Genomic DNA, 26,614 nt, shown 5'->3' with positions numbered 1-26,614 from the left:
ATCTCCCTCCATTGTCCATTCCCCACTGATCTCCCTCCATTGCTCATTCCCCACTGACACCCTTCCATTGCTCATCCCCCACTGACCTCCCTCCATTGTCCATTCCCTACTGATCTCCCTGCATTGTTCATTCCCTACTGATCTCCTTCCATTGTCCGTTCCCCACTGATCTCCCTCCATTATCCATTCCCCACTGATCTCCCTCCATTGTCCATTCCCCACTGATCTCCCTCCATTGCTCATTCCCCACTGACCACCCTCCATTGTCCATTCCCTACTGATCTCCCTCCATTTTCCATTCCCCACTGATCTCCCTCCATTGTCCATTCCCTACTGATCTCCCTCCATTGTCCATTCCCCACTGATCTCCTTCCATTGCTCAGTCCCCACTGATCTCACTCTATTGTCCATTCCTTACTGATCTCCCTCCATTGTCCATTCCCCACTGATCTTCCATTGCTCAGCCCCCACTGATCTCCCTCCATTGTCCATTCCCCACTGATCTCCTTCCATTGCTCAGCCCGAACTGATCTCCCTCCATTGTCCATTCCCCACTGACCTCCTTCCATTGCTCATCCCCCACTGACCTCCCTCCATTGTCCATTCCTCACTGATCTCCTTCCATTGCTCATCACCCACTGATATCCCTCCATTGTCCATTCCCCACTGATCTCCCTCCATTGCTCATTCCCCACTGATCTCCCTCCATTGTCCATTCCCCACTGATCTCCCTCCATTGCTCATTCCCCACTGACACCCTTCCATTGCTCATCCCCCACTGACCTCCCTCCATTGTCCATTCCCTACTGATCTCCCTGCATTGTTCATTCCCTACTGATCTCCTTCCATTGTCCGTTCCCCACTGATCTCCCTCCATTGTCCATTCCCCACTGATCTCCCTCCATTGTCCATTCCCCACTGATCTCCCTCCATTGCTCATTCCCCACTGACCACCCTCCATTGTCCATTCCCTACTGATCTCCCTCCATTTTCCATTCCCCACTGATCTCCCTCCATTGTCCATTCCCTACTGATCTCCCTCCATTGTCCATTCCCCACTGATCTCCTTCCATTGCTCAGTCCCCACTGATCTCACTCTATTGTCCATTCCTTACTGATCTCCCTCCATTGTCCATTCCCCACTGATCTTCCATTGCTCAGCCCCCACTGATCTCCCTCCATTGTCCATTCCCCACTGATCTCCCTCCATTGCTCAGCCCCCACTGATCTCCCTCCATTGTCCATTCCCCACTGATCTCCCTCCATTGTCCATTCCTTGCTGATCACCCTCCATTGCTTATTCCCCACTGATCTCCCTCCATTGTCCATTCCCTACTGATCTCCCTCCATTGCTCATTCCCCACTGATCTCCCTCCATTGCTCATTCCCCACAGATCTCCTTCCCTTGTCCATTCCCCACTGATCTCCCTCCATTGTCCATTCCCCACTGATCTCCCTCCATTGCTCATTTCCCACAGATCTCCTTCCCTTGTCCATTCCCCACTGATCTCCCTGCATTGTCCTTTCCCTACTGCTCTCCCTCCATTGCTCATTCTCCACTGATCTCCCTCCGTTTTCCATTCCCCACTGATCTCCCTCCATTGTCCATTCCCAACTGATCTCCCACCATTGTCAATTCCCCACTGACGTCCTTCAATTGCTCATCCCACACTGACTTCCCTCCATTGTCCATCCCTCACTGATCTCCCTCCATTGCTCATTCCCACCTGACCTCCTTCCATTGTCAATTCCCTACTGATCTCCCTACATTGACCATTCCTCACTGATCTCCCTCCATTGCTCATTCCCCACTGATCTCCCTCCATTGTCCATTCCCCACTGATCTCCTTCCATTGCTCAGCCCGAACTGATCTCCCTCCATTGTCCATTCCCCACTGACCTCCTTCCATTGCTCATCCCCCACTGACCTCCCTCCATTGTCCATTCCTCACTGATCTCCTTCCATTGCTCATCACCCACTGATATCCCTCCATTGTCCATTCCCCACTGATCTCCCTCCATTGCTCATTCCCCACTGATCTCCCTCCATTGTCCATTCCCCACTGATCTCCCTCCATTGCTCATTCCCCACTGACACCCTTCCATTGCTCATCCCCCACTGACCTCCCTCCATTGTCCATTCCCTACTGATCTCCCTGCATTGTTCATTCCCTACTGATCTCCTTCCATTGTCCGTTCCCCACTGATCTCCCTCCATTGTCCATTCCCCACTGATCTCCCTCCATTGTCCATTCCCCACTGATCTCCCTCCATTGCTCATTCCCCACTGACCACCCTCCATTGTCCATTCCCTACTGATCTCCCTCCATTTTCCATTCCCCACTGATCTCCCTCCATTGTCCATTCCCTACTGATCTCCCTCCATTGTCCATTCCCCACTGATCTCCTTCCATTGCTCAGTCCCCACTGATCTCACTCTATTGTCCATTCCTTACTGATCTCCCTCCATTGTCCATTCCCCACTGATCTTCCATTGCTCAGCCCCCACTGATCTCCCTCCATTGTCCATTCCCCACTGATCTCCCTCCATTGCTCAGCCCCCACTGATCTCCCTCCATTGTCCATTCCCCACTGATCAACCTCCATTGCTCATTCCCCACTGATCTCCCTCCATTGCTCCATCCCCACTGATCTCCCTACATTGTCCATTCCCCTCTGACCTCCTTCCATTGCGCATCCCCCACTGATCTCCCTCCATTGTCCATTCCTTGCTGATCTCCCTCCATTGCTTATTCCCCACTGATCTCCCTCCATTGTCCATTCCCTACTGATCTCCCTCCATTGCTCATTCCCCACTGTCCTCCCTCCATTGCTCATTCCCCACTGTCCTCCCTCCATTGCTCATTCCCCACTGATCCCCCTCCATTGCTCATTCCACACATATACTCCCTCCATTGTCCATTCCCCACAGATCTCCCTCCATTGTCCATTCCCCACTGATCTCCCTCCATTGTCCATTCCTTGCTGATCTCCCTCCACTGCTTATTCCCCACTGATCTCCCTCCATTGTCCATTCCCTACTGATCTCCCTGCATTGCTCATTCCCCACTGATTTCCCTCCATTGCTCATTCCCTACTGATCCCCCTCCATTGCGCATTCCACACATATACTCCCTCCATTGTCCATTCCCCACTGATCTCCCTCCATTGTCCATTCCTTGTTGATCACCCTCCATTGCTTATTCCCCACTGATCTCCCTCCATTGTCCATTCCCTACTGATCTCCCTCCATTGCTCATTCCCCACTGATCTCCCTCCATTGCTCATTCCCCACAGATCTCCTTCCCTTGTCCATTCCCCACTGATCTCCCTCCATTGTCCATTCCCCACTGATCTCCCTCCATTGCTCATTTCCCACAGATCTCCTTCCCTTGTCCATTCCCCACTGATCTCCCTGCATTGTCCTTTCCCTACTGATCTCCCTCCATTGCTCATTCTCCACTGATCTCCCTCCGTTTTCCATTCCCCACTGATCTCCCTCCATTGTCCATTCCCAACTGATCTCCCACCATTGTCAATTCCCCACTGACATCCTTCAATTGCTCATCCCCCACTGACTTCCCTCCATTGTCCATCCCTCACTGATCTCCCTCCATTGCTCATTCCCACCTGACCTCCTTCCATTGTCCATTCCCTACTGATCTCCCTACATTGACCATTCCTCACTGATCTCCCTCCATTGCTCATTCCCCACTGATCTCCATCCATTGTCCATTCCCCACTGATCTCCCTGCATTGTCCATTCCACACTGATCTCCCTCCATTGCTCATTCCCCACTGATCTCCCTCCATTGTCCATTCCCCACTGACATCCCTCCATTGTCCATTCCCCACCAATCTCCCTGCATTGTCCATTCCCCACTGATCTCCTTCCATTGCTCAGCCCGAACTGATCTCCCTCCATTGTCCATTCCCCACTGACCTCCTTCCATTGCTCATCCCCCACTGACCTCCCTCCATTGTCCATTCCTCACTGATCTCCTTCCATTGCTCATCACCCACTGATATCCCTCCATTGTCCATTCCCCACTGATCTCCCTCCATTGCTCATTCCCCACTGATCTCCCTCCATTGTCCATTCCCCACCGATCTCCCTCCATTGCTCATTCCCCACTGACATCCTTCCATTGCTCATCCCCCACTGACCTCCCTCCATTGTCCATTCCCTACTGATCTCCCTGCATTGTTCATTCCCTACTGATCTTCCATTGTCCGTTCCCCACTGATCTCCCTCCATTGTCCATTCCCCACTGATCTCCCTCCATTGTCCATTCCCCACTGATCTCCCTCCATTGCTCATTCCCCACTGACCACCCTCCATTGTCCATTCCCTACTGATCTCCCTCCATTGTCCATTCCCCACTGATCTCCCTCCATTGTCCATTCCCTACTGATCTCCCTCCATTGTCCATTCCCCACTGATCTCCTTCCATTGCTCAGTCCCCACTGATCTCACTCTATTGTCCATTCCCCACTGATCTCCCTCCATTGTCCATTCCCCACTGATCTCCTTCCATTGCTCAGCCCCCACTGATCTCCCTCCATTGTCCATTCCCCACTGATCTGCCTCCATTGCTCCATCCCCACTGATCTCCCTACATTGTCCATTCCCCACTGACCTCCTTCCATTGCTCATCCCCCACTGATCTCCCTCCATTGTCCATTCCTTGCTGATCCCCCTCCATTGCTCATTCCACACATATACTCCCTCCATTGTCCATTCCCCACTGATCTCCCTCCATTGTCCATTCCCCACTGATCTCCCTCCATTGTCCATTCCCCACTGATCTCCCTCCATTGTCCATTCCTTGCTGATCTCCCTCCATTGCTTATTCCCCACTGATCTCCCTCCATTGTCCATTCCCTACTGATCTCCCTCCATTGCTCATTCCCCACTGATCTCCCTCCATTGCTCATTCCCCACTGATCCCCCTCCATTGCTCATTCCACACATATACTCCCTCCATTGTCCATTCCCCACTGATCTCCCTCCATTGTCCATTCCCCACTGATCTCCCTCCATTGTCCATTCCTTGTTGATCACCCTCCATTGCTTATTCCCCACTGATCTCCCTCCATTGTCCATTCCCTACTGATCTCCCTCCATTGCTCATTCCCCACTGATCTCCCTCCATTGCTCATTCCCCACAGATCTCCTTCCCTTGTCCATTCCCCACTGATCTCCCTCCATTGTCCATTCCCCACTGATCTCCCTCCATTGCTCATTTCCCACAGATCTCCTTCACTTGTCCATTCCCCACTGATCTCCCTGCATTGTCCTTTCCCTACTGATCTCCCTCCATTGCTCATTCTCCACTGATCTCCCTCCGTTTTCCATTCCCCACTGATCTCCCTCCATTGTCCATTCCCAACTGATCTCCCACCATTGTCAATTCCCCACTGACGTCCTTCAATTGCTCATCCCCCACTGACTTCCCTCCATTGTCCATCCCTCACTGATCTCCCTCCATTGCTCATTCCCACCTGACCTCCTTACATTGTCCATTCCCTACTGATCTCCCTACATTGACCATTCCTCACTGATCTCCCTCCATTGCTCATTCCCCACTGATCTCCATCCATTGTCCATTCCCCACTGATCTCCCTGCATTGTCCATTCCACACTGATCTCCCTCCATTGCTCATTCCCCACTGATCTCCCTCCATTGTCCATTCCCCACTGACATCCCTCCATTGTCCATTCCCCACCAATCTCCCTGCATTGTCCATTCCCCACTGATCTCACTCCATTGCTCATACCCCACAGATCTCCCTCCATTATCCATTCCCCACTGACATCCATCCATTGTCCATTCCCCACTGACATCCCTCCATTGCTCATTCCCCACTGATCTCCCTCCATTGTCCATTCCCCACTGATCTCCCTCCATTCTCCATTCCCCACTGATCTCCTTCCATTGTCCGTTCCCCACTGATCTCCCTCCATTGTCCATTCCCCACTGATCTCCCTCCATTATCCATTCCCCACTGATCTCCCTCCATTGCTCAGTCCCCACTGATCTCCCTCTATTGTCCATTCCTTACTGATCTCCCTCCATTGTCCATTCCCCACTGATCTCCCTCCATTGCTCAGTCCCCACTGATCTCCCTCTATTGTCCATTCCTTACTGATCTCCCTCCATTCTCCATTCCCCACTGATCTCCTTCCTTTGTCCGTTCCCCACTGATCTCCCTCCATTGTCCATTCCCCACTGGTCTCCCTCCATTATCCATTCCCCACTGATCTCCCTCCATTGCTCATTCCCCACTGACCTCCCTCCATTGTCCTTTCCCTACTGATCTCCCTCCATTGTCCATTCCCCACTGATCTCCCTCCATTGTCCATTCCCCACTGAACTCCCTCCATTGTCCATTCCCCACTGATGTCCTTCCATTGCTCAGCCCCCACTGATCTCCCTCCATTGTCCATTCCCCACTGATCTCCTTCCATTGCTCAGCCCGAACTGATCTCCCTCCATTGTCCATTCCCCACTGATCAACCTCCATTGGTCATTCCCCACTAATCTCCCTCCATTGCTCAATCCCCACTGATCTCCCTACATTGTCCATTCCCCACTGACCTCCTTCCATTGCTCATTCCCCACTGACCTCCCTCCATTGTCCATTCCCTGCTGATCTCCCTCCATTGCTTATTCCCCACTGATCTCCCTCCATTGTCCATTCCCTTCTGATCTCCCTCCATTGCTCATTCCCCACTGACCTCCTTCCATTGCTCATTCCCCACTGATCTCCCTGCATTGTCCATTCCCCACTGATCTCCCTCCATTGTCCATTCCCAACTGATCTCACTACATTGTTCATTCCCCACTGATCTCCCTCCATTGCTCATTCCCCACTGATCTGCCTCCATTGTCCATTCCCCACTGATCTCCCTCCATTTCTCATCCCCCACTGACCTCCCTCCATTGTCCATTCCCCACTGATCTCCCTCCATTGTCCATTCCCCACTGATCTCCCTCCATTGCTCATTCCCCACTGACCTCCCTCCATTTTCCATTCCTCACTGATCTCCCTCCATTGCTCTTTCCCCACTGACCTCCTTCCATTGCTCATTCCCCACTGATCTCCCTCCATTGCTCATTTCCCACTGATCTCCTTCCATTGCTCATTACCCACTGACCTCCTTCAATTGCTGTTCCCCCACTGACTTCCCTCCATTGTCCATTCCACACTGATCTCCCTCCATTGCTCATTACCCACTGACCTCCTTCAATTGCTCATCCCCCACTGACTTCCCTCCATTGTCCATTCCACACTGATCTCCCTCCATTGCTCATTCCCCACTGATCTCCCTCCATTGTCCATTCCCCACTGATCTCCCTCCATTGCTCATTCCCCACTGACATCCTTCCATTGCTCATCCCCCACTGACCTCCCTCCATTGTCCATTCCCTACTGATCTCCCTGCATTGTTCATTCCCTACTGATCTCCTTCCATTGTCCGTTCCCCACTGATCTCCCTCCATTGTCCATTCCCCACTGATCTCCCTCCATTGTCCATTCCCCACTGATCTCCCTCCATTGCTCATTCCCCACTGACCACCCTCCATTGTCCATTCCCTACTGATATCCCTCCATTGTCCATTCCCCACTGATCTCCCTCCATTGTCCATTCCCTACTGATCTCCCTCCATTGTCCATTCCCCACTGATCTCCTTCCATTGCTCAGTCCCCACTGATCTCACTCTATTGTCCATTCCTTACTGATCTCCCTCCATTGTCCATTACCCACTGATCTCCTTCCATTGCTCAGCCCCCACTGATCTCCCTCCGTTTTCCATTCCCCACTGATCTCCCTCCATTGTCCATTCCCAACTGATCTCCCACCATTGTCAATTCCCCACTGACGTCCTTCAATTGCTCATCCCCCACTGACTTCCCTCCATTGTCCATCCCTCACTGATCTCCCTCCATTGCTCATTCCCACCTGACCTCCTTCCATTGTCCATTCCCTACTGATCTCCCTACATTGACCATTCCTCACTGATCTCCCTCCATTGCTCATTCCCCACTGATCTCCATCCATTGTCCATTCCCCACTGATCTCCCTGCATTGTCCATTCCACACTGATCTCCCTCCATTGCTCATTCCCCACTGATCTCCCTCCATTGTCCATTCCCCACTGACATCCCTCCATTGTCCATTCCCCACCAATCTCCCTGCATTGTCCATTCCCCACTGATCTCACTCCATTGCTCATACCCCACAGATCTCCCTCCATTATCCATTCCCCACTGACATCCATCCATTGTCCATTCCCCACTGACATCCCTCCATTGCTCATTCCCCACTGATCTCCCTCCATTGTCCATTCCCCACTGATCTCCCTCCATTCTCCATTCCCCACTGATCTCCTTCCATTGTCCGTTCCCCACTGATCTCCCTCCATTGTCCATTCCCCACTGATCTCCCTCCTTATCCATTCCCCACTGATCTCCCTCCATTGCTCAGTCCCCACTGATCTCCCTCTATTGTCCATTCCTTACTGATCTCCCTCCATTGTCCATTCCCCACTGATCTCCCTCCATTGCTCAGTCCCCACTGATCTCCCTCTATTATCCATTCCTTACTGATCTCCCTCCATTCTCCATTCCCCACTGATCTCCTTCCTTTGTCCGTTCCCCACTGATCTCCCTCCATTGTCCATTCCCCACTGATCTCCCTCCATTATCCATTCCCCACTGATCTCCCTCCATTGCTCATTCCCCACTGACCTCCCTCCATTGTCCTTTCCCTACTGATCTCCCTCCATTGTCCATTCCCCACTGATCTCCCTCCATTGTCCATTCCCCACTGAACTCCCTCCATTGTCCATTCCCCACTGATGTCCTTCCATTGCTCAGCCCCCACTGATCTCCCTCCATTGTCCATTCCCCACTGATCTCCTTCCATTGCTCAGCCCGAACTGATCTCCCTCCATTGTCCATTCCCCACTGATCAACCTCCATTGGTCATTCCCCACTAATCTCCCTCCATTGCTCAATCCCCACTGATCTCCCTACATTGTCCATTCCCCACTGACCTCCTTCCATTGCTCATTCCCCACTGACCTCCCTCCATTGTCCATTCCCTGCTGATCTCCCTCCATTGCTTATTCCCCACTGATCTCCCTCCATTGTCCATTCCCTTCTGATCTCCCTCCATTGCTCATTCCCCACTGACCTCCTTCCATTGCTCATTCCCCACTGATCTCCCTGCATTGTCCATTCCCCACTGATCTCCCTCCATTGTCCATTCCCAACTGATCTCACTACATTGTTCATTCCCCACTGATCTCCCTCCATTGCTCATTCCCCACTGATCTGCCTCCATTGTCCATTCCCCACTGATCTCCCTCCATTTCTCATCCCCCACTGACCTCCCTCCATTGTCCATTCCCCACTGATCTCCCTCCATTGTCCATTCCCCACTGATCTCCCTCCATTGCTCATTCCCCACTGACCTCCCTCCATTTTCCATTCCTCACTGATCTCCCTCCATTGCTCTTTCCCCACTGACCTCCTTCCATTGCTCATTCCCCACTGATCTCCCTCCATTGCTCATTTCCCACTGATCTCCTTCCATTGCTCATTACCCACTGACCTCCTTCAATTGCTGTTCCCCCACTGACTTCCCTCCATTGTCCATTCCACACTGATCTCCCTCCATTGCTCATTACCCACTGACCTCCTTCAATTGCTCATCCCCCACTGACTTCCCTCCATTGTCCATTCCACACTGATCTCCCTCCATTGCTCATTCCCCACTGATCTCCCTCCATTGTCCATTCCCCACTGATCTCCCTCCATTGCTCATTCCCCACTGACATCCTTCCATTGCTCATCCCCCACTGACCTCCCTCCATTGTCCATTCCCTACTGATCTCCCTGCATTGTTCATTCCCTACTGATCTCCTTCCATTGTCCGTTCCCCACTGATCTCCCTCCATTGTCCATTCCCCACTGATCTCCCTCCATTGTCCATTCCCCACTGATCTCCCTCCATTGCTCATTCCCCACTGACCACCCTCCATTGTCCATTCCCTACTGATATCCCTCCATTGTCCATTCCCCACTGATCTCCCTCCATTGTCCATTCCCTACTGATCTCCCTCCATTGTCCATTCCCCACTGATCTCCTTCCATTGCTCAGTCCCCACTGATCTCACTCTATTGTCCATTCCTTACTGATCTCCCTCCATTGTCCATTACCCACTGATCTCCTTCCATTGCTCAGCCCCCACTGATCTCCCTCCGTTTTCCATTCCCCACTGATCTCCCTCCATTGTCCATTCCCAACTGATCTCCCACCATTGTCAATTCCCCACTGACGTCCTTCAATTGCTCATCCCCCACTGACTTCCCTCCATTGTCCATCCCTCACTGATCTCCCTCCATTGCTCATTCCCACCTGACCTCCTTCCATTGTCCATTCCCTACTGATCTCCCTACATTGACCATTCCTCACTGATCTCCCTCCATTGCTCATTCCCCACTGATCTCCATCCATTGTCCATTCCCCACTGATCTCCCTGCATTGTCCATTCCACACTGATCTCCCTCCATTGCTCATTCCCCACTGATCTCCCTCCATTGTCCATTCCCCACTGACATCCCTCCATTGTCCATTCCCCACCAATCTCCCTGCATTGTCCATTCCCCACTGATCTCACTCCATTGCTCATACCCCACAGATCTCCCTCCATTATCCATTCCCCACTGACATCCATCCATTGTCCATTCCCCACTGACATCCCTCCATTGCTCATTCCCCACTGATCTCCCTCCATTGTCCATTCCCCACTGATCTCCCTCCATTCTCCATTCCCCACTGATCTCCTTCCATTGTCCGTTCCCCACTGATCTCCCTCCATTGTCCATTCCCCACTGATCTCCCTCCTTATCCATTCCCCACTGATCTCCCTCCATTGCTCAGTCCCCACTGATCTCCCTCTATTGTCCATTCCTTACTGATCTCCCTCCATTGTCCATTCCCCACTGATCTCCCTCCATTGCTCAGTCCCCACTGATCTCCCTCTATTATCCATTCCTTACTGATCTCCCTCCATTCTCCATTCCCCACTGATCTCCTTCCTTTGTCCGTTCCCCACTGATCTCCCTCCATTGTCCATTCCCCACTGATCTCCCTCCATTATCCATTCCCCACTGATCTCCCTCCATTGCTCATTCCCCACTGACCTCCCTCCATTGTCCTTTCCCTACTGATCTCCCTCCATTGTCCATTCCCCACTGATCTCCCTCCATTGTCCATTCCCCACTGAACTCCCTCCATTGTCCATTCCCCACTGATGTCCTTCCATTGCTCAGTCCCCACTGATCTCCCTCTATTGTCCATTCCTTACTGATCTCCCTCCATTGTCCATTCCCCACTGATCTGCTTCCATTGCTCAGCCCCCACTGATCTCCCTCCATTGTCCATTCCCCACTGATCTCCTTCCATTGCTCAGCCCGAACTGATCTCCCTCCATTGTCCATTCCCCACTGATCAACCTCCATTGATCATTCCCCACTAATCTCCCTCGATTGCTCAATCCCCACTGATCTCCCTACATTGTCCATTCCCCACTGACCTCCTTCCATTGCTCATTCCCCACTGACCTCCCTCCATTGTCCATTCCCTGCTGATCTCCCTCCATTGCTTATTCCCCACTGATCTCCCTCCATTGTCCATTCCCTTCTGATCTCCCTCCATTGCTCATTCCCCACTGACCTCCTTCCATTGCTCATTCCCCACTGATCTCCCTGCATTGTCCATTCCCAACTGATCTCACTACATTGTTCATTCCCCACTGATCTCCCTCCATTGCTCATTCCCCACTGATCTGCCTCCATTGTCCATTCCCCACTGATCTCCCTCCATTTCTCATCCCCCACTGACCTCCCTCCATTGTCCATTCCCCACTGATCTCCCTCCATTGTCCATTCCCCACTGATCTCCCTCCATTGCTCATTCCCCACTGACCTCCCTCCATTTTCCATTCCTCACTGATCTCCCTCCATTGCTCTTTCCCCACTGACCTCCTTCCATTGCTCATTCCCCACTGATCTCCCTCCATTGCTCATTTCCCACTGATCTCCTTCCATTGCTCATTACCCACTGACCTCCTTCAATTGCTGTTCCCCCACTGACTTCCCTCCATTGTCCATTCCACACTGATCTCCCTCCATTGCTCATTACCCACTGACCTCCTTCAATTGCTCATCCCCCACTGACTTCCCTCCATTGTCCATTCCACACTGATCTCCCTCCATTGCTCATTCCCCACTGATCTCCCTCCATTGTCCATTCCCCACTGATCTCCCTCCATTGCTCATTCCCCACTGACATCCTTCCATTGCTCATCCCCCACTGACCTCCCTCCATTGTCCATTCCCTACTGATCTCCCTGCATTGTTCATTCCCTACTGATCTCCTTCCATTGTCCGTTCCCCACTGATCTCCCTCCATTGTCCATTCCCCACTGATCTCCCTCCATTGTCCATTCCCCACTGATCTCCCTCCATTGCTCATTCCCCACTGACCACCCTCCATTGTCCATTCCCTACTGATATCCCTCCATTGTCCATTCCCCACTGATCTCCCTCCATTGTCCATTCCCTACTGATCTCCCTCCATTGTCCATTCCCCACTGATCTCCTTCCATTGCTCAGTCCCCACTGATCTCACTCTATTGTCCATTCCTTACTGATCTCCCTCCATTGTCCATTCCCCACTGATCTCCTTCCATTGCTCAGCCCCCACTGATCTCCCTCCATTGTCCATTCCCCACTGATCAACCTCCATTGCTCATTCCCCACTGATCTCCCTCCATTGCTCCATCCCCACTGATCTCCCTACATTGTCCATTCCCCACTGACCTCCTTCCATTGCTCATCCCCCACTGATCTCCCTCCATTGTCCATTCCTTGCTGATCTCCCTCCATTGCTTATTCCCCACTGATCTCCCTCCATTGTCCATTCCCTACTGATCTCCCTCCATTGCTCATTCCCCACTGTCCTCCCTCCATTGCTCATTCCCCACTGATCCCCCTCCATTGCTCATTCCACACATATACTCCCTCCATTGTCCATTCCCCACTGATCTCCCTCCATTGTCCATTCCCCACTGATCTCCCTCCATTGTCCATTCCTTGCTGATCTCCCTCCATTGCTTATTCCCCACTGATCTCCCTCCATTGTCCATTCCCTACTGATCTCCCTCCATTGCTCATTCCCCACTGATCTCCCTGCATTGCTCATTCCCCACTGATCCCCCTCCATTGCTCATTCCACACATATACTCCCTCCATTGTCCATTCCCCACTGATCTCCCTCCATTGTCCATTCCCCACTGATCTCCCTCCATTGTCCATTCTTTGCTGATCTCCCTCCATTGCTTATTCCCCACTGATCTCCCTCCATTGTCCATTCCCTACTGATCTCCCTCCATTGCTCATTCCCCACTGATCTCCCTCCATTGCTCATTCCCCACAGATCTCCTTCCCTTGTCCATTCCCCACTGATCTCCCTCCATTGTCCATTCCCCACTGATCTCCCTCCATTGCTCATTTCCCACAGATCTCCTTCCCTTGTCCATTCCCCACTGATCTCCCTGCATTGTCCTTTCCCCACTGATCTCCCTCCATTGCTCATTCTCCACTGATCTCCCTCCGTTTTCCATTCCCCACTGATCACCCTCCTGGCACTTAATCCTGGCAAATGGAACAAGTGCTACACCTGCCCCTGCACCTCCTCCCTTACTGCAATTCAGGGCCCCAAACTGTTCTTCCAGGTGAGGCAACACTTCACCTGGAGTCTGTTGGGGTCATGTACTCTGTCTGGTGTTTCCAGTGTGGCCTCCTTTATAACGGTGAGACCCGACACAGATTGGGAGACGGCTTCACCAAGCACCTACACTCCATGTGTCAGAAAAAGTGGGATCTCCATTTTAATTCCACTTCCCATTCCTATTCCGACACGTCAGTTCATGATCTCTTCTACTGTCGTGATAAGGCCATACTCAGTTTGAAAGAGCAACACCTTATATTCCATCTCGGTAGCCTCCAACCTGATGGCATGAACATTGATTTCTCTAACTTCTGGTAATGCACCCTCCCCATTCACTATTTCCCATTCCTCTTCCTCACCTTGTCTCCTTGCCTGCTCAACACTTCCCTCTATTGCTCCTTCCCCTTGTTTTCTTCCATGGCCTTCTGTCCTCTCCTATCAGGTTCCCTCTTCTCCAACCCTGTATCTCTTTCATCTATCAACTTTCCAGCTCTTTAATTCCCCTCTTCCCTGTCTGGGTTTCACCCATCACCTTGTGTTTCTTCCTCTCCTCCCCTCACTTTGTTACTCTGAGTCCTCATCATTTTTCTCTCCAGTCCTGCCAAAGGATTTCTGCTCAAAACATTGACTGTACTCTTTTCTATAGAGGCTGCCTGGCCTGCTGAGTTCCTCCAGCGTTTTGTGTGTGAAGCTTAACTAAGTTTGGGCTTTGAGGAGTGTTTTCATTAACGTGTAAATCCAGTGTTCAGGAAGGCAGTTTAATGGTCGGACTTAAGATTTGTACTGCATACCTGAGCCATCAACGTCAATTTCAAGGTTCGATGTTGAAAGTTCAAAGTTCAAACTTCTGTATCTTAGCCTGACTGTGTACTAACCTCAGCAAAACTGCTGCTGAGGCCTGCATTCTTACAGCTGGCAACTGCATTTTTCATCTTCCATAACCTAGAATTCACCCAGGACCATTCTCCTTCTATTCTTTTTGGCATCTGGCATCCATCTCCTCTTGTTGGACAACACTGGCTCCTAATGTCTTTGTTTTCACTGGTCCATAGTCATTGGATTGTACCCCTTCTCTAAGTCTGTACAATCTTCCTCAGCCCCTATATCTCTCTGGGATCTCTTCTAATCATGGATTCTTGTTCACTTCAACAAAGTTTCTTTTGAATTCCCTCACTAAACCTCCCGGCCTCTTTACTCCTGCTTCAGTGAGCAAGCTGTTTACTCCCTGCCCTGTACCTCTTCTTACTGAAGTTTGTGTAATGTTGCTGTTTGAGAGAACACCATCTTGTTGTTGACCACAATCTTTCCAACTGCATTTACGTCTGTGAACAATAGTGACAGCTTCCAGATATAAATGTGGCAGCTGGAACGTTTTGCCAGCAAGACGATCATACACAAACGGAGCACGGTATTGGGCTTTTTCTGGATCTTGTCCAATCTCTTTATCACTTTATCACCAGGTATACAATTTCTTGATCGAACTTACTAATGGAGCCCAGGAGAAGCTTTGCTCTGGAGTGCCCTGCCCAACACCACCACCTGAGTCATCGTGCATCAAGCAGTTTATTGATTTAATGACACAGTGCAGTTTAGGTTTTTCTGGTCCTTTGAGCCCTGCTCCCCAGCAACCCCTGACAACCCCGATTAACCCTGAACTAACCACAGGATAACTTACAATGGCTAACCTAGCCGGTATGCCTTTGAACTGTGAGAGGAAACTGCAGCATCAGAGGATGCTGTACATTCCGTGGGGAGCGTGTACAGAACAGCCCCGGAAAGGAAATCTGATCTCCACAACCATCGTGCTAATCGCTACAACTAAATACCAACAACTTTGTCACTGGGGCATGGGGTTGTCAGGTGAACAGAGCACAGAGTCCTCATTTTACCAGCTGCGAGAGATTGTTTTGTTACACTCTGGACAAGGGAGAGAGAGAGCCCAACATTCTGTGCACTATAAACCACAAGACAAAGGAGCAGAAGTAGGCCACTCGGCCCATCGAGTCTGCTCCGCATTAGGTCACGTGAACCCTTCCTCTCTGACCTAGCTATTTAATACACTGATCTACATCCTGCAATAATGAGAAACCAGTCCATAGAACATCCAGAGCATCCGGCTGGAGGAATGCTCGAATATCAGTGAGAAATATGACACTCAGTGAGATTAAACTAGAAGAATGCTCGAATATCAGTGAGAAATATGACACTCAGTGAGATTAAACTAGAAGAATGCTCGAATATCAGTGAGAAATATGACACTCAGTGAGATTAAACTAGAAGAATGCTCGAATATCAGTGAGAAATATGACACTCAGTGAGATTAAACTAGAAGAATGCTCGAATATCAGTGAGAAATATGACACTCAGTGAGATTAAACTAGAAGAATGCTCGAATATCAGTGAGAAATATGACACTCAGTGAGATTAAACTAGAAGAATGCTCGAATATCAGTGAGAAATATGACACTCAGTGAGATTAAACGAAGAATGCTCGAATATCAGTGAGAAATATGACACTCAGTGAGATTAAACTAGAAGAATGCTCGAATGTCAGACGGGGCAGAGCTGGGAGGACCATTGGGCAATTGTCTCATTCCTTTTACAAATTCAACAAGAAGGCTGAAATTATTTTGTTTCAGATATGGATTTGGAGATCATGGAAAACCAGGCTTCAATATTCCACCTAACTCGCAGCTGGATTATGAGGTCTTGCTGAAGAACTTTGTAAAGGTGAGTGGATATGACAGACAGTCAGAAAGCTAGAGCGAGAGGAATCATGAGTGAGTTACCTTGAGTGTGCTGGTACTGTCGAATGAACAGGATGTGCTGTTTGACAGAACTCTATCTTATTGTTGACGCAATGTCTCCAACTGGATTTACCTCTGTGAACAATAGTGAAAGCTTCCAGATATAAAAATTGAAGCTGGAACATTTTGCCAGCAATATGATCATACACAGAGTACAGTATTTGATATTTTTCTGGGCCTTATCCAATCTCTTTATCACTTTATCACCAGATATACAGTACCAGGGTTCAAAATTCAAGGGACTACAAGGAAATTTTGTGAACTGGTGTCCGACCTTTACCCTTTATACCCCAGCATTATTCAGCTTTGGTTTTCTTTGACAAATGCATGTGGTGCACCAGATAGGATCTGGTCAAAAGGCATATGAAGGGTTTATGAAGATTTATAAATCTTCACCTTTTTCAGCTCTTTAAGTCCTAATTGTTTGAGAGAAAGGCCAATGTTCCATTAGCCCACTAGGCTGAGGTTCTGAACAGGGTACGTGGCTAAGCTAGAAGTCTGAACTAACTGCCTAGAGACAAAGTTCTAACCTGGTGGAATTTAGAATCTGTTAGCACTAAAATAAGACAAGTGGGGGGTGGTGGAGATACTCAACAAAACTTATTAATGGTGACCATGAAACATGTAATAATGCATCTGGTTCAGGGAAGGAGATCTGCCATCTTTCCCCAGACTGACTTACCCACGATTCCAGCCCTCCATCACCTGCTCGACCTTCAAACACCATCTGAAGTTTTGTAGCAAACTTAACCGGTTGTGCCATTACCCTATGTACTACAGCTCATTTTGTGTCACCTGATTTGGAGAAGGGTCTCACACGGTAATAGACGTTGGGAATGGCGAGGCTGGAGTGCTGCAGGAGGATGTGGGACAGGTGGCAGAGAATGAGTGCCGGGGCAGGGGGTGGCACATGTACAGACATACCCAACCCTGAGACACCAGGCAAGGTCATTTGATTCCAAACAATTAGTACATTGATCATTACAGAATGTCTCTCTGGTGCTTCCTGCTCCCTCCCCTCTCCCTTCCCTTTTCCCAACCATGATTCCCCTCTCCCTGCTGCCTTCAGTCCACAATAGAGAGCCATTCCAAACAACTATTACTCCCACCAGAACTGCAAACTCACTCTCTGCTCCATGCTGACAAATATAGCACTGTGCAAAAGTCTTGGCACCCGAGCTAAGACTATCCGTGCCCAAGACTTGTGCATGGTACGGTATGTCATTCCAATCTTGCACTGCTGTACACTAATTTTACCTGGAAAATTCCATGGTGCATCTCTTGGCTTGCACAGATTTGACTCTAGAATCACAGGTCTTCTACCATCGAGACTGCCGAGCCTGGTCACAGTCTCTGACCCTTTCCTGTGCTCTGTACTGCCTCTGCCAGTGGCAGAGGTGTGAGGGGTGGAGGTAGGCAGTAGAAGTGTGGCATTCCTCTTCACCGTGGATCGATGCTGGGGTTATGGCACATGTCTGTGTTTGTCTTAACAACGTAGATTGCTCCATTTTGCCAAACAGGCTAAAGAATCCTGGGAAATGGATACACATGAGAAGTTAGAGCAAGCAGCTATTGTCAAGGAGAAAGGAACGTCCTATTTTAAGGTATTTGTGAAAACTAGTTATCTCTAACGTACTCGTGAGCTGAGTTCACCAAAGAGCAGCTCTGCTTAATTGCCTTCACTAACAACACCCTCCTTCCCTCTATCCACAAACTTATAATATCTGTGGCGTGCTCCAGTTTGGAACAGGGACGGAATGTATTGCAGCATCCGAGTTCTGACCATGCCTTACCTTCCAGCTGGTTTCAGATCTCACCCATGTTCAATGAACCCAAGTGGATGACCAGCATTTGAAGAGTGCAAGGTATTAAGAGAATGCTGCCAGGACTTGGGCCTGAATTATAGAAAGTGGTTGGGCAGGTTAGAGCTTCACTCCCTGGAACAGTGGAGCTTGAGAGGGTGACCTTGTATAAAATTGTGAGGGGCTTAGACCATAAGACATAGGAGCAGAATCAGGCCATTTGGCCCATCAAGTCTGCTCCGCATCAACAGGGTGAATGCACATAATTTTTATCCAAAGAAAAGAGAAAGAAAAGCTAAAGAGCATGGATTTAAAGTGGGGGGAAAGGCTTAACATGGGCCTGATAGACCATTCAGCCCCTCAAGTTTGCTCCGAATAGACAGGGTGAATGCACATAATTTTTATCCAAAGGAAAGTGAATCAAAAATTAAGGTGAAAGATTAGAGGGGAAAAGTTTAGAGTGGACCTGAGAGGCAACATCTTCACACTGTGGGTTGTAGGTGTATGGAAGGAGCTGCCAGTGGAAGTGGTTGAGTTGGGTACAATAACAACATTTAAAATATGCTTGGATTAGGAAAGGGTTAAAAGGATGCTGAACAATGCATGCAAATGGGACAGGCTTAGAGAGGCCTCCTGGCTGGCCAAGATGAGTTGGGCAATTACTAAATAGCTCTGGATACTCATACTCCCACGGCTTCTAGAGTCCAACATTAACATCTCCTCCTTATATCCCCAAGAACATTGTACAGGATATGCATGAAAGAAAAGTCAAATTATGTTCCAGAAGTAGTACTGAGTTAAAGAAAGCTTCCCATGAACAAATTTCAGGCATGTCCAAAAAACTCCACTGGATGATAACAAAATGCTTCTAAAAACTGTTATTTTGGTAGCTTATTAATACCTTTGGGTTGGTAGATGCTTTTTGTGTTGACAAATAGCAAAAGAATCAGAGACTATCTATTTATAGAATTTTATGTTTTGTTTGAAGTTTTCAGTAATGATCAAAACTGTTCTCAGCTTTTTTGGCTCTGATTTGCACTAGTTACTAATTGGTTGGTTGACACTGACCAGCAGAAAAAGTAATTGCCTTGAAATTGAACCTGTCAGGTGGGCCTATGACACCACAATTGTAAGCCGTATCTCGTGTAATGATGAGTTTGAGTACAGAGAGGAAATTAAAAACTTGGTGGCATTGTACAAAGACAATAACTTATCCTTCAACGTCAGCAAGACAAAGGAATTGGCTGATGACTTCAGAAGGAGTAGCGGACCGCACGGCCCCATCTACATTGGTGATGCGCAGGTGGAACAGGTCAAAAGCTTTAAGTTCCTTGGGGTCAATATTACAAATGACCTGACTTGGTCTAACCAACAGAGTCCACTGCCAAGAAAGCCCACCAGTGCCTTTACTTCCTGAGAAAGCTGAAGAAATTTGGCCTGTCCCCTAAAACCCTCACTAATTTTTATAGGTGCACCATAAAAAGCATTCTTCTAGGGTGCATCACAACCTGGTATGGAAGTTGTCCTGTCCAAGACCGGAAGAAGCTGCAGAAGATCATGAACCTAGCCCAGCACATCACACAAACCAATCTTCCATCCATGGACTCACTTTACACTGCACGCTGTCAGAGCAGTGCTGCCAGGATAATCAAGGACACGACCCACCCAACCAACACACTTTTTGTCCCTCTTCCCTCCAGGAGAAGGTTCAGGAGCTTGAAGATTTGTACAGCCAGATTTGGGAGCAGCTTCTTTCCAACTGTGATAAGACTACTGAATGGATCTTGACCCAGATCTGGGCCTGACCTTCCAAATATCCGGACCTGTCTCTCGGTTTTTAAAATTTTTTTTGAAATTTTTATTATATTTACTATCTATTTGTACTCCAGGGAGTGTGAAGCGCAGAATCAAATATCACTGTGATGATTGTACGCTCTAGTATCAATTGTTTGGTGACAATAAAGTAACCATCAACACATACAGAGTTAGCGGTAGTTCAGGAGCTCCTTATTTATTGTCTATTGTGCTACGCCATCACCATATCCGTTGAGAGAAGTAATACTTCCTTTGAAAGCACATTTTCCCTGCCTCAGAAGATGCGGTCAGACATTGTGCATTCCTTTCAGGAGCTGCTGTCATGTGGGGGGGGGGGTGCTGGGAGCAGACCCGAATGCAAGACACTGAAGTACTAGGAACTGGACTGGACTAGGCTTAGGGACGGGACAGGACACAGACTAGGAGCTGGGATGGGTACACAGACTTTGGGCTAGGACTATGGCTAGGAGGGCAGGACCGGGACAGAGAACTGGGAACTAGGAGCCTGGGCTTGGACTCCGAGCCAGAGACTGGACAAGGACCCAGAACCTGGGTCTTGACTCGGGCTCGGACCCCGGAACTAGGTGAGGACATGACATGGTTACAGGACTGGATGAGGCTTAGATTCTTTGAGGCTTTCCTGGGCAGGACGAGGTACTCCTTCTTGGAACACAGGGCCGGGACCCTTCCTAGGATGCAGGGCTGGGATGACTGCCGAGGTAAACCAGGGAGGAAACTGTCAGGGATTCAGATGGAGAGGGGAAAGGAACAGACCAGCCTCAGGGTAACAGCAAAGACAGCCTGGCTTACCCAACGGAGGCAACAACAGGAAGAGACAGATCCAACTGCAGGGTAACAGCAAAGACAGCCTGACTTACCCAATGGAGGCGAGGACAGGAAGGGAGCTAAATCCGGGGTGGCTCCGAGTCTCGGGGCGGCCTGCAACCTTGGCTGGCCCCGGAAATGGCCGAATCCATATCTAGCTTGGAGTGGCAGACGGCCACTCAGCTGGTCCCAGAAACAGCTGAATCCATGTCTAGCTCGGAGTGGCAGACGGCCACTCAGCTGGTCCCAGAAACAGCTGAATCCATGTCTAGCTCGGAGTGGCAGACGCCCCCAGAAACAGCCGAATCCATGTCTAGCTCGGAGTGGCAGACGGCCACTCAGCTGGCCCTGGAAACGGCCGAATTCATGTCTAGCTCGGAGTGGCAGACGGCCACTCAGCTGGCCCTGGAAATGGCCGAATCCATGTCTAGCTCAGAGTGGCAGACGGCCACTCAGCTGGCCCTGGAAATGGCCGAATCCATGTCTAGCTCAGAGTGGCAGACGGCCACTCAGCTGGTCCCAGAAACGGCTGAATTCATGTCTAGCTCGGAGTGGCAGACGGCCACTCAGCTGGCCCTGGAAACGGCCAAATTCATGTCTAGCTCGGAGTGGCAGACGGCCACTCAGCTGGCCCTGGAAATGGCCGAATCCATGTCTAGCTCGGTGGCAGACGGCCACTCAGCTGGCCCTGGAAACGGCCAAATTCATGTCTAGCTCGGAGTGGCAGACGGCCACTCAGCTGGCCCTGGAAATGGCCGAATCCATGTCTAGCTCGGAGTGGCAGATGGCCACTCAGCTGGTCCCAGAAACGGCTGAATTCATGTCTAGCTCGGAGTGGCAGACGGCCACTCAGCTGGCCCTGGAAACGGCTGAATTCATGTCTAGCTCGGAGTGGCAGACGGCCACTCAGCTGGCCCTGGAAACGGCCAAATTCATGTCTAGCTCGGAGTGGCAGACGGCCACTCAGCTGGCCCTGGAAATGGCCGAATCCATGTCTAGCTCGGAGTGGCAGACGGCCACTCAGCTGGTCCCAGAAACGGCTGAATTCATGTCTAGCTCAGAGTGGCAGACGGTCCCGGAAACGGCCCAATCCATGTCTAGCTCGGAGAGGCAGACGGCCACTCAGCTGGTCCTGGAAACGGTCGAATTCATGTCTAGCTCGGAGTGGCAGACGGCCACTCGGCTGGTCCCGGAAACGGCCGAATCCATACCCCAATGACTGCTCCGACTAGAGACAACAAGGATCCATGAAGCAGGGGTCCTCCAACCAGGCCTAGAGATCACGAATAGCTACTCTGGCCTTCGACCGGCAGGTTGCTCCAAAGGGATATTGACAAGACAAACCAGCACCCACACTCAACCCCAGGGCCACATATTCCCAGCCCCAAGAAGAGGATCAGGTGCACATGATTAAACCCAACTGAAACAAGGGACAGCCGCAAGACCTGGAGTCCAGGGTCCACGGCCCGGACCATGAACTGGAATGCAGATTTCACAGACATCATGACAGCGGCCATCATGACAGTTCCAAGCTGATTGCAGATCCTTGAGCACCCAACGCCACCACAGCCACGCACAGTAGCTGCCACGGTGGTTCAGGAAACTGCAGGGGAACGGCGGCGATGGAACCCTTTCCTCTGCTGGAGTCCCCTGCTGTGCTCAGCTCCATGTACCAGGAGGTGCAGGATGTCACTTCTGACCCTGGGCAGGTAACATGTAAATGCTGTGGTCATTGATCAGCAGTCCCCTTGCAGACACCTCGATCCTTGCCAACAACTGTTGGCTGGAGCGACATGTGATAAACTGATATCCATAAGACGCAGGAACAGAATTAGGCCATTCAGACCACCGTGGCTGACTTACTATCCCTCTCAACTCCATTCTCCTGCCTTCCCCCATAACCCCTGACATCCTGACTAATCAAGAATCTATCAGCCTCTGTCTGACCTGGCCTCCACAGCCATCCGTGGCAATGAATTCCACAGATTCACCACTCCCTGGCTGAAGAAATTCTTCCTCATTTCTGTTATAAAGGGACACACTTCTTGTCTCAGGCTGTACCCCCTAGTCCTAGAGCCCTCCACTACAGGAAACATCCTCCCCATGTTCACTCGGTCTTGCCCTCTCAATATTCGATAGGTTCCAACAAGGTCCCACCCCACAGCCCCCTTTCTTCTGAAGTGGATGTCAGACAGGGGATCTTTTAATTCAGGTTACTTTGGCCAAGTCCAGTTGGCCTTGGTCTTTGATCTTTCATGGAGCCAAAGTGACAGCATAGGAATCAGGCCCTTTGACCCACTGACCACACATGTCTGAACCCATTTTCTATTAAACTCCCCCTCCCCAGACCACACAACACCTGCACGCTACAGGAGAATTTATGGTTACCAATCAGTCTACCAACATTCACACAGAGAATGTGCAAATTCCACACAGACAGCACGGCAGGTTGGGAAAAGAGAAGATGAAGACTGAAGAACAGTGAGGTAGTGGTCCTGTGAGCTGTGCTGCTCAAGTTGGATGCGATTCTTCTCTCCACAATGAGTGCCCATTTCACCCAGCAGAGGAGTGAAAGGTACAATGCAGAATCTTGTGAGTTTGAAGCGGACACCGCTGAAGTTCGCGGATGCTGGTGTAACCCCTGACCAGAAGTCTTCCAGTTATCAGAAGTAGATTATTGCTTGACTTGTGAGTGAAAAGCAAGGTTAACCAAACCAATTTCAAGGCTATTCCTTTTTCACTAAAACAGGAAAACTAGCACTAGTTATAATTTTTTGTTTGGGATTTTCAACTTCAGCCACAGAAACACTTTCTTAATGTCTGAACCATAAAAGAATTGAACTGAAAATTGGATTTCAACAAGGGAAGTAAAACAGAATTACATAGGGAGAGTGGTCCTGATTAAATAGACTTAAAACATTCTGAACTTCAATAATTGTGTTCATCTGAGGCAGCTCACAGTAAAACACTGGAATGCTAGAGTGAAGATTATTTATCGATACAGAATTCCTCATTGAGTTCCTCAGGCAGATTGTTTTCTGCTCCAGATTCCAGCACCTGCAATCTCTTGCATTCCCTTGTGTGTCTATCAGTCAATACATTGTGAGGAAGAGACATCTAGTCCATTTGGTCTGTCCCACATGATAGCAATGACTGTATGTCACCTTAAGAAGAACATCTTACTTGAAACCTGAGAGGGGTCCTGCTGAAGGGTCTCAGCCCAAAACATCGACTGTGTACTCTTTTCCATAGATGCTGCCTGACCTGCTGAGTTCCTCCAACATTTTGGGTGTGTTTCTTAGCTGAAACAATGAGATCTCCTGAAAGAAGCGAACAAAAAAGTTCAGACTGGTTTAGAAACAATTAAAATTTGTAAAAGTTCCTCTAGAATTCTTTACTACAGATGAAATTGATTCAGGATCTTGACTCTGATCGTATGATGTCAGTTTCCCTAAAGCTGATTCTAATTCTAGTTCTAAACGTGTCCCATTCTCTGGATATTTTTCTTTTCCATGCTCAGCGTGGTAAATATGAGCAGGCTCAGATCCAGTACAGGAAGATCGTGGCATGGCTGGACCAGTATTACGGCCTATCGGAGGAGGACAGTTGGAGCGCTAAGGCCCTTGTTCTAGCGGCTCATCTCAACATGGCAATGTGCTGTCTGAAACTGAATGACTACCTGAAGGCTGTCAAGAGCTGTGACAAGGTGAGGAGTGGGGCAACTTATTTTTTGCCACGAATGGAGTGGTTGACTCAAATAAACACCCAGTGAAGCTGTGTCTCGATGTGGAAGTGTCCAGGTTGTAGGTTTACAGTTTGAGCACTGGGATCAGCACCCAGGCCCAGCTGGAAGAGCTGCAGCCTCACAGCCTCTGGAGAGACAAGTTCAATCCCCGCACTGGGTTCTCCCTGTGACAGCAAACTTCCAAATCCTGCCATGTTCCAAAGACGTGCAGATTGGTAGGTTGAGTGACCACTGTAAACATTCTTTAATGTGTAGCTGAGGGGGAGAATCCATGGGGAATTTGATGGGAATGTGGGGCGAGTAGAAATAAAACGTGGAATTTGTGTTGGATTCCTGTAAATGGGTGGGTGATGGACAGCAGCTTCGGTCCTTTGTAAATCAATGACCCTCTCTGTACTTAATACTAAGTAACAGCTCATTGCTTAATTTCAACGGTGATCTCTTTCAAAGGAGGCCATTGGAGAGGTATCAGTACAAGCTGCTTTAATTATCTTAGGATTGTTTTGACAGACTTCTATAGATGTGTGGTGGAGAGTATGCTGACTGGTATGGCAACACCAACACCCTTGAATGGAAAATCCTACAAAAAGTAGTGAATACGTACAGCTCAGTCCTCCCCACCACTGAGCACCAACAGAATTGTCCTGAAGGAACAACTGAATCCTAGAATGACAAGGTGCATTGAAAAGAACAGCTGAATATGTCTCTAAAAAGTTGATGCAGTATATGGCACATTGCGTAGAACAGTATGGCACAGGAAAAGGCCCTTCAGTCAATGATGCTGTGCTGAACTAATTAAACTAACCCCAACTGCCTGCACGTGGCCCATAGCCCTCCATTCACTTCATATTCAAGCAGTGGAATACTGAGTGCCTTTTCTTAATGCAGGTGAGATGTGTTGGCCGGACTCTGGCAAGATTGTGACTAAGCAGGTATTTATCCGACTTATCCAGTTTGTTGTCCACTGTCATGCACCCCCTCCACCAGGTGTTGCAAAACCTCCACCTCCACACATCCTGGTGGGTGAGTCCGAGGGGTCCTTTGGCTCAGGCAGTGATTTGCGGCAGATAATTTGATGTAATGGGCAGTTTGTTACTCATCTGCTTGAACACATGTCCCACTGTCGGAGATGAGCCACCTTGGCTCACTAATGTCCTAACTTGTACCACGGCTTTTACCAAGAGTCCTGCAACTCTAACTGTCTCGATACCGTAGCCATGGTTTGGCAAAACATTGAAGAGGAGATGCAGTGCAGAGACAAATGATCTCTAACCTGCCCTGAGAGGGTCTAATGGGACAGTGTCCTATAAAATCCTCATTGTACATGCCCTGAGACGGTCTGATGGGACAGTGTCCTATAAAATCCTCATTGTACCTGCCCCGAGAGGGTCTGATGGGACAGTGTCCTATAAAATCCTCATTGTACCTGCCCTGAGAGTGTCTGATGGGACAGTGTCATATAAAATCCACATTGTACCTGCCCTGAGAGGGTCTGATGGGACAGTGTCATATAAAATCCACATTGTACCTACCCTGAGAGGGTCTGATGGGACAGTGTTGTATAAAATCCACATTGTACCTGCCCTGAGAGGGTCTGATGGGACAGTGTTGTATAAAATCCACATTGTACCTGCCCCGAGAGGGTCTGATGGGACAGTGTCGTATAAAATCCACATTGTACCTGCCCTGAGAGGGTCTGATGGGACAGTGTCGTATAAAATCCACATTGTACCTGCCCCGAGAGGGTCTGATGGGACAGTGTCATATAAAATCCACATTGTACCTGCCCTGAGAGGGTCTGATGGGACAG

The 26,614-nt window shown here is 49.6% G+C and overlaps 1 protein-coding gene across 4 annotated transcripts in view; it reads left to right on the top strand.

Annotated features, from left to right (window-relative positions):
* Positions 1 to 26,614, top strand: part of LOC132395766 (peptidyl-prolyl cis-trans isomerase FKBP5-like) — a 291,454-nt gene that overhangs the window by 243,055 nt on the left and 21,785 nt on the right. For all 4 annotated transcript variants that reach the window (XM_059972767.1, XM_059972769.1, XM_059972770.1 and 1 more), the window contains 3 exons: positions 16,450 to 16,540; positions 18,138 to 18,221; positions 24,580 to 24,765. In XM_059972767.1, the coding sequence (XP_059828750.1) occupies positions 16,450 to 16,540; positions 18,138 to 18,221; positions 24,580 to 24,765 (361 nt within the window). The remainder of the gene's footprint in view (positions 1 to 16,449; positions 16,541 to 18,137; positions 18,222 to 24,579; positions 24,766 to 26,614) is intronic.

This window comes from Hypanus sabinus, chromosome 6, assembly GCF_030144855.1.
Source record: "Hypanus sabinus isolate sHypSab1 chromosome 6, sHypSab1.hap1, whole genome shotgun sequence".
Taxonomy (NCBI): domain Eukaryota; kingdom Metazoa; phylum Chordata; class Chondrichthyes; order Myliobatiformes; family Dasyatidae; genus Hypanus; species Hypanus sabinus.
This window is presented reverse-complemented; position numbering and strand designations above follow the sequence as displayed.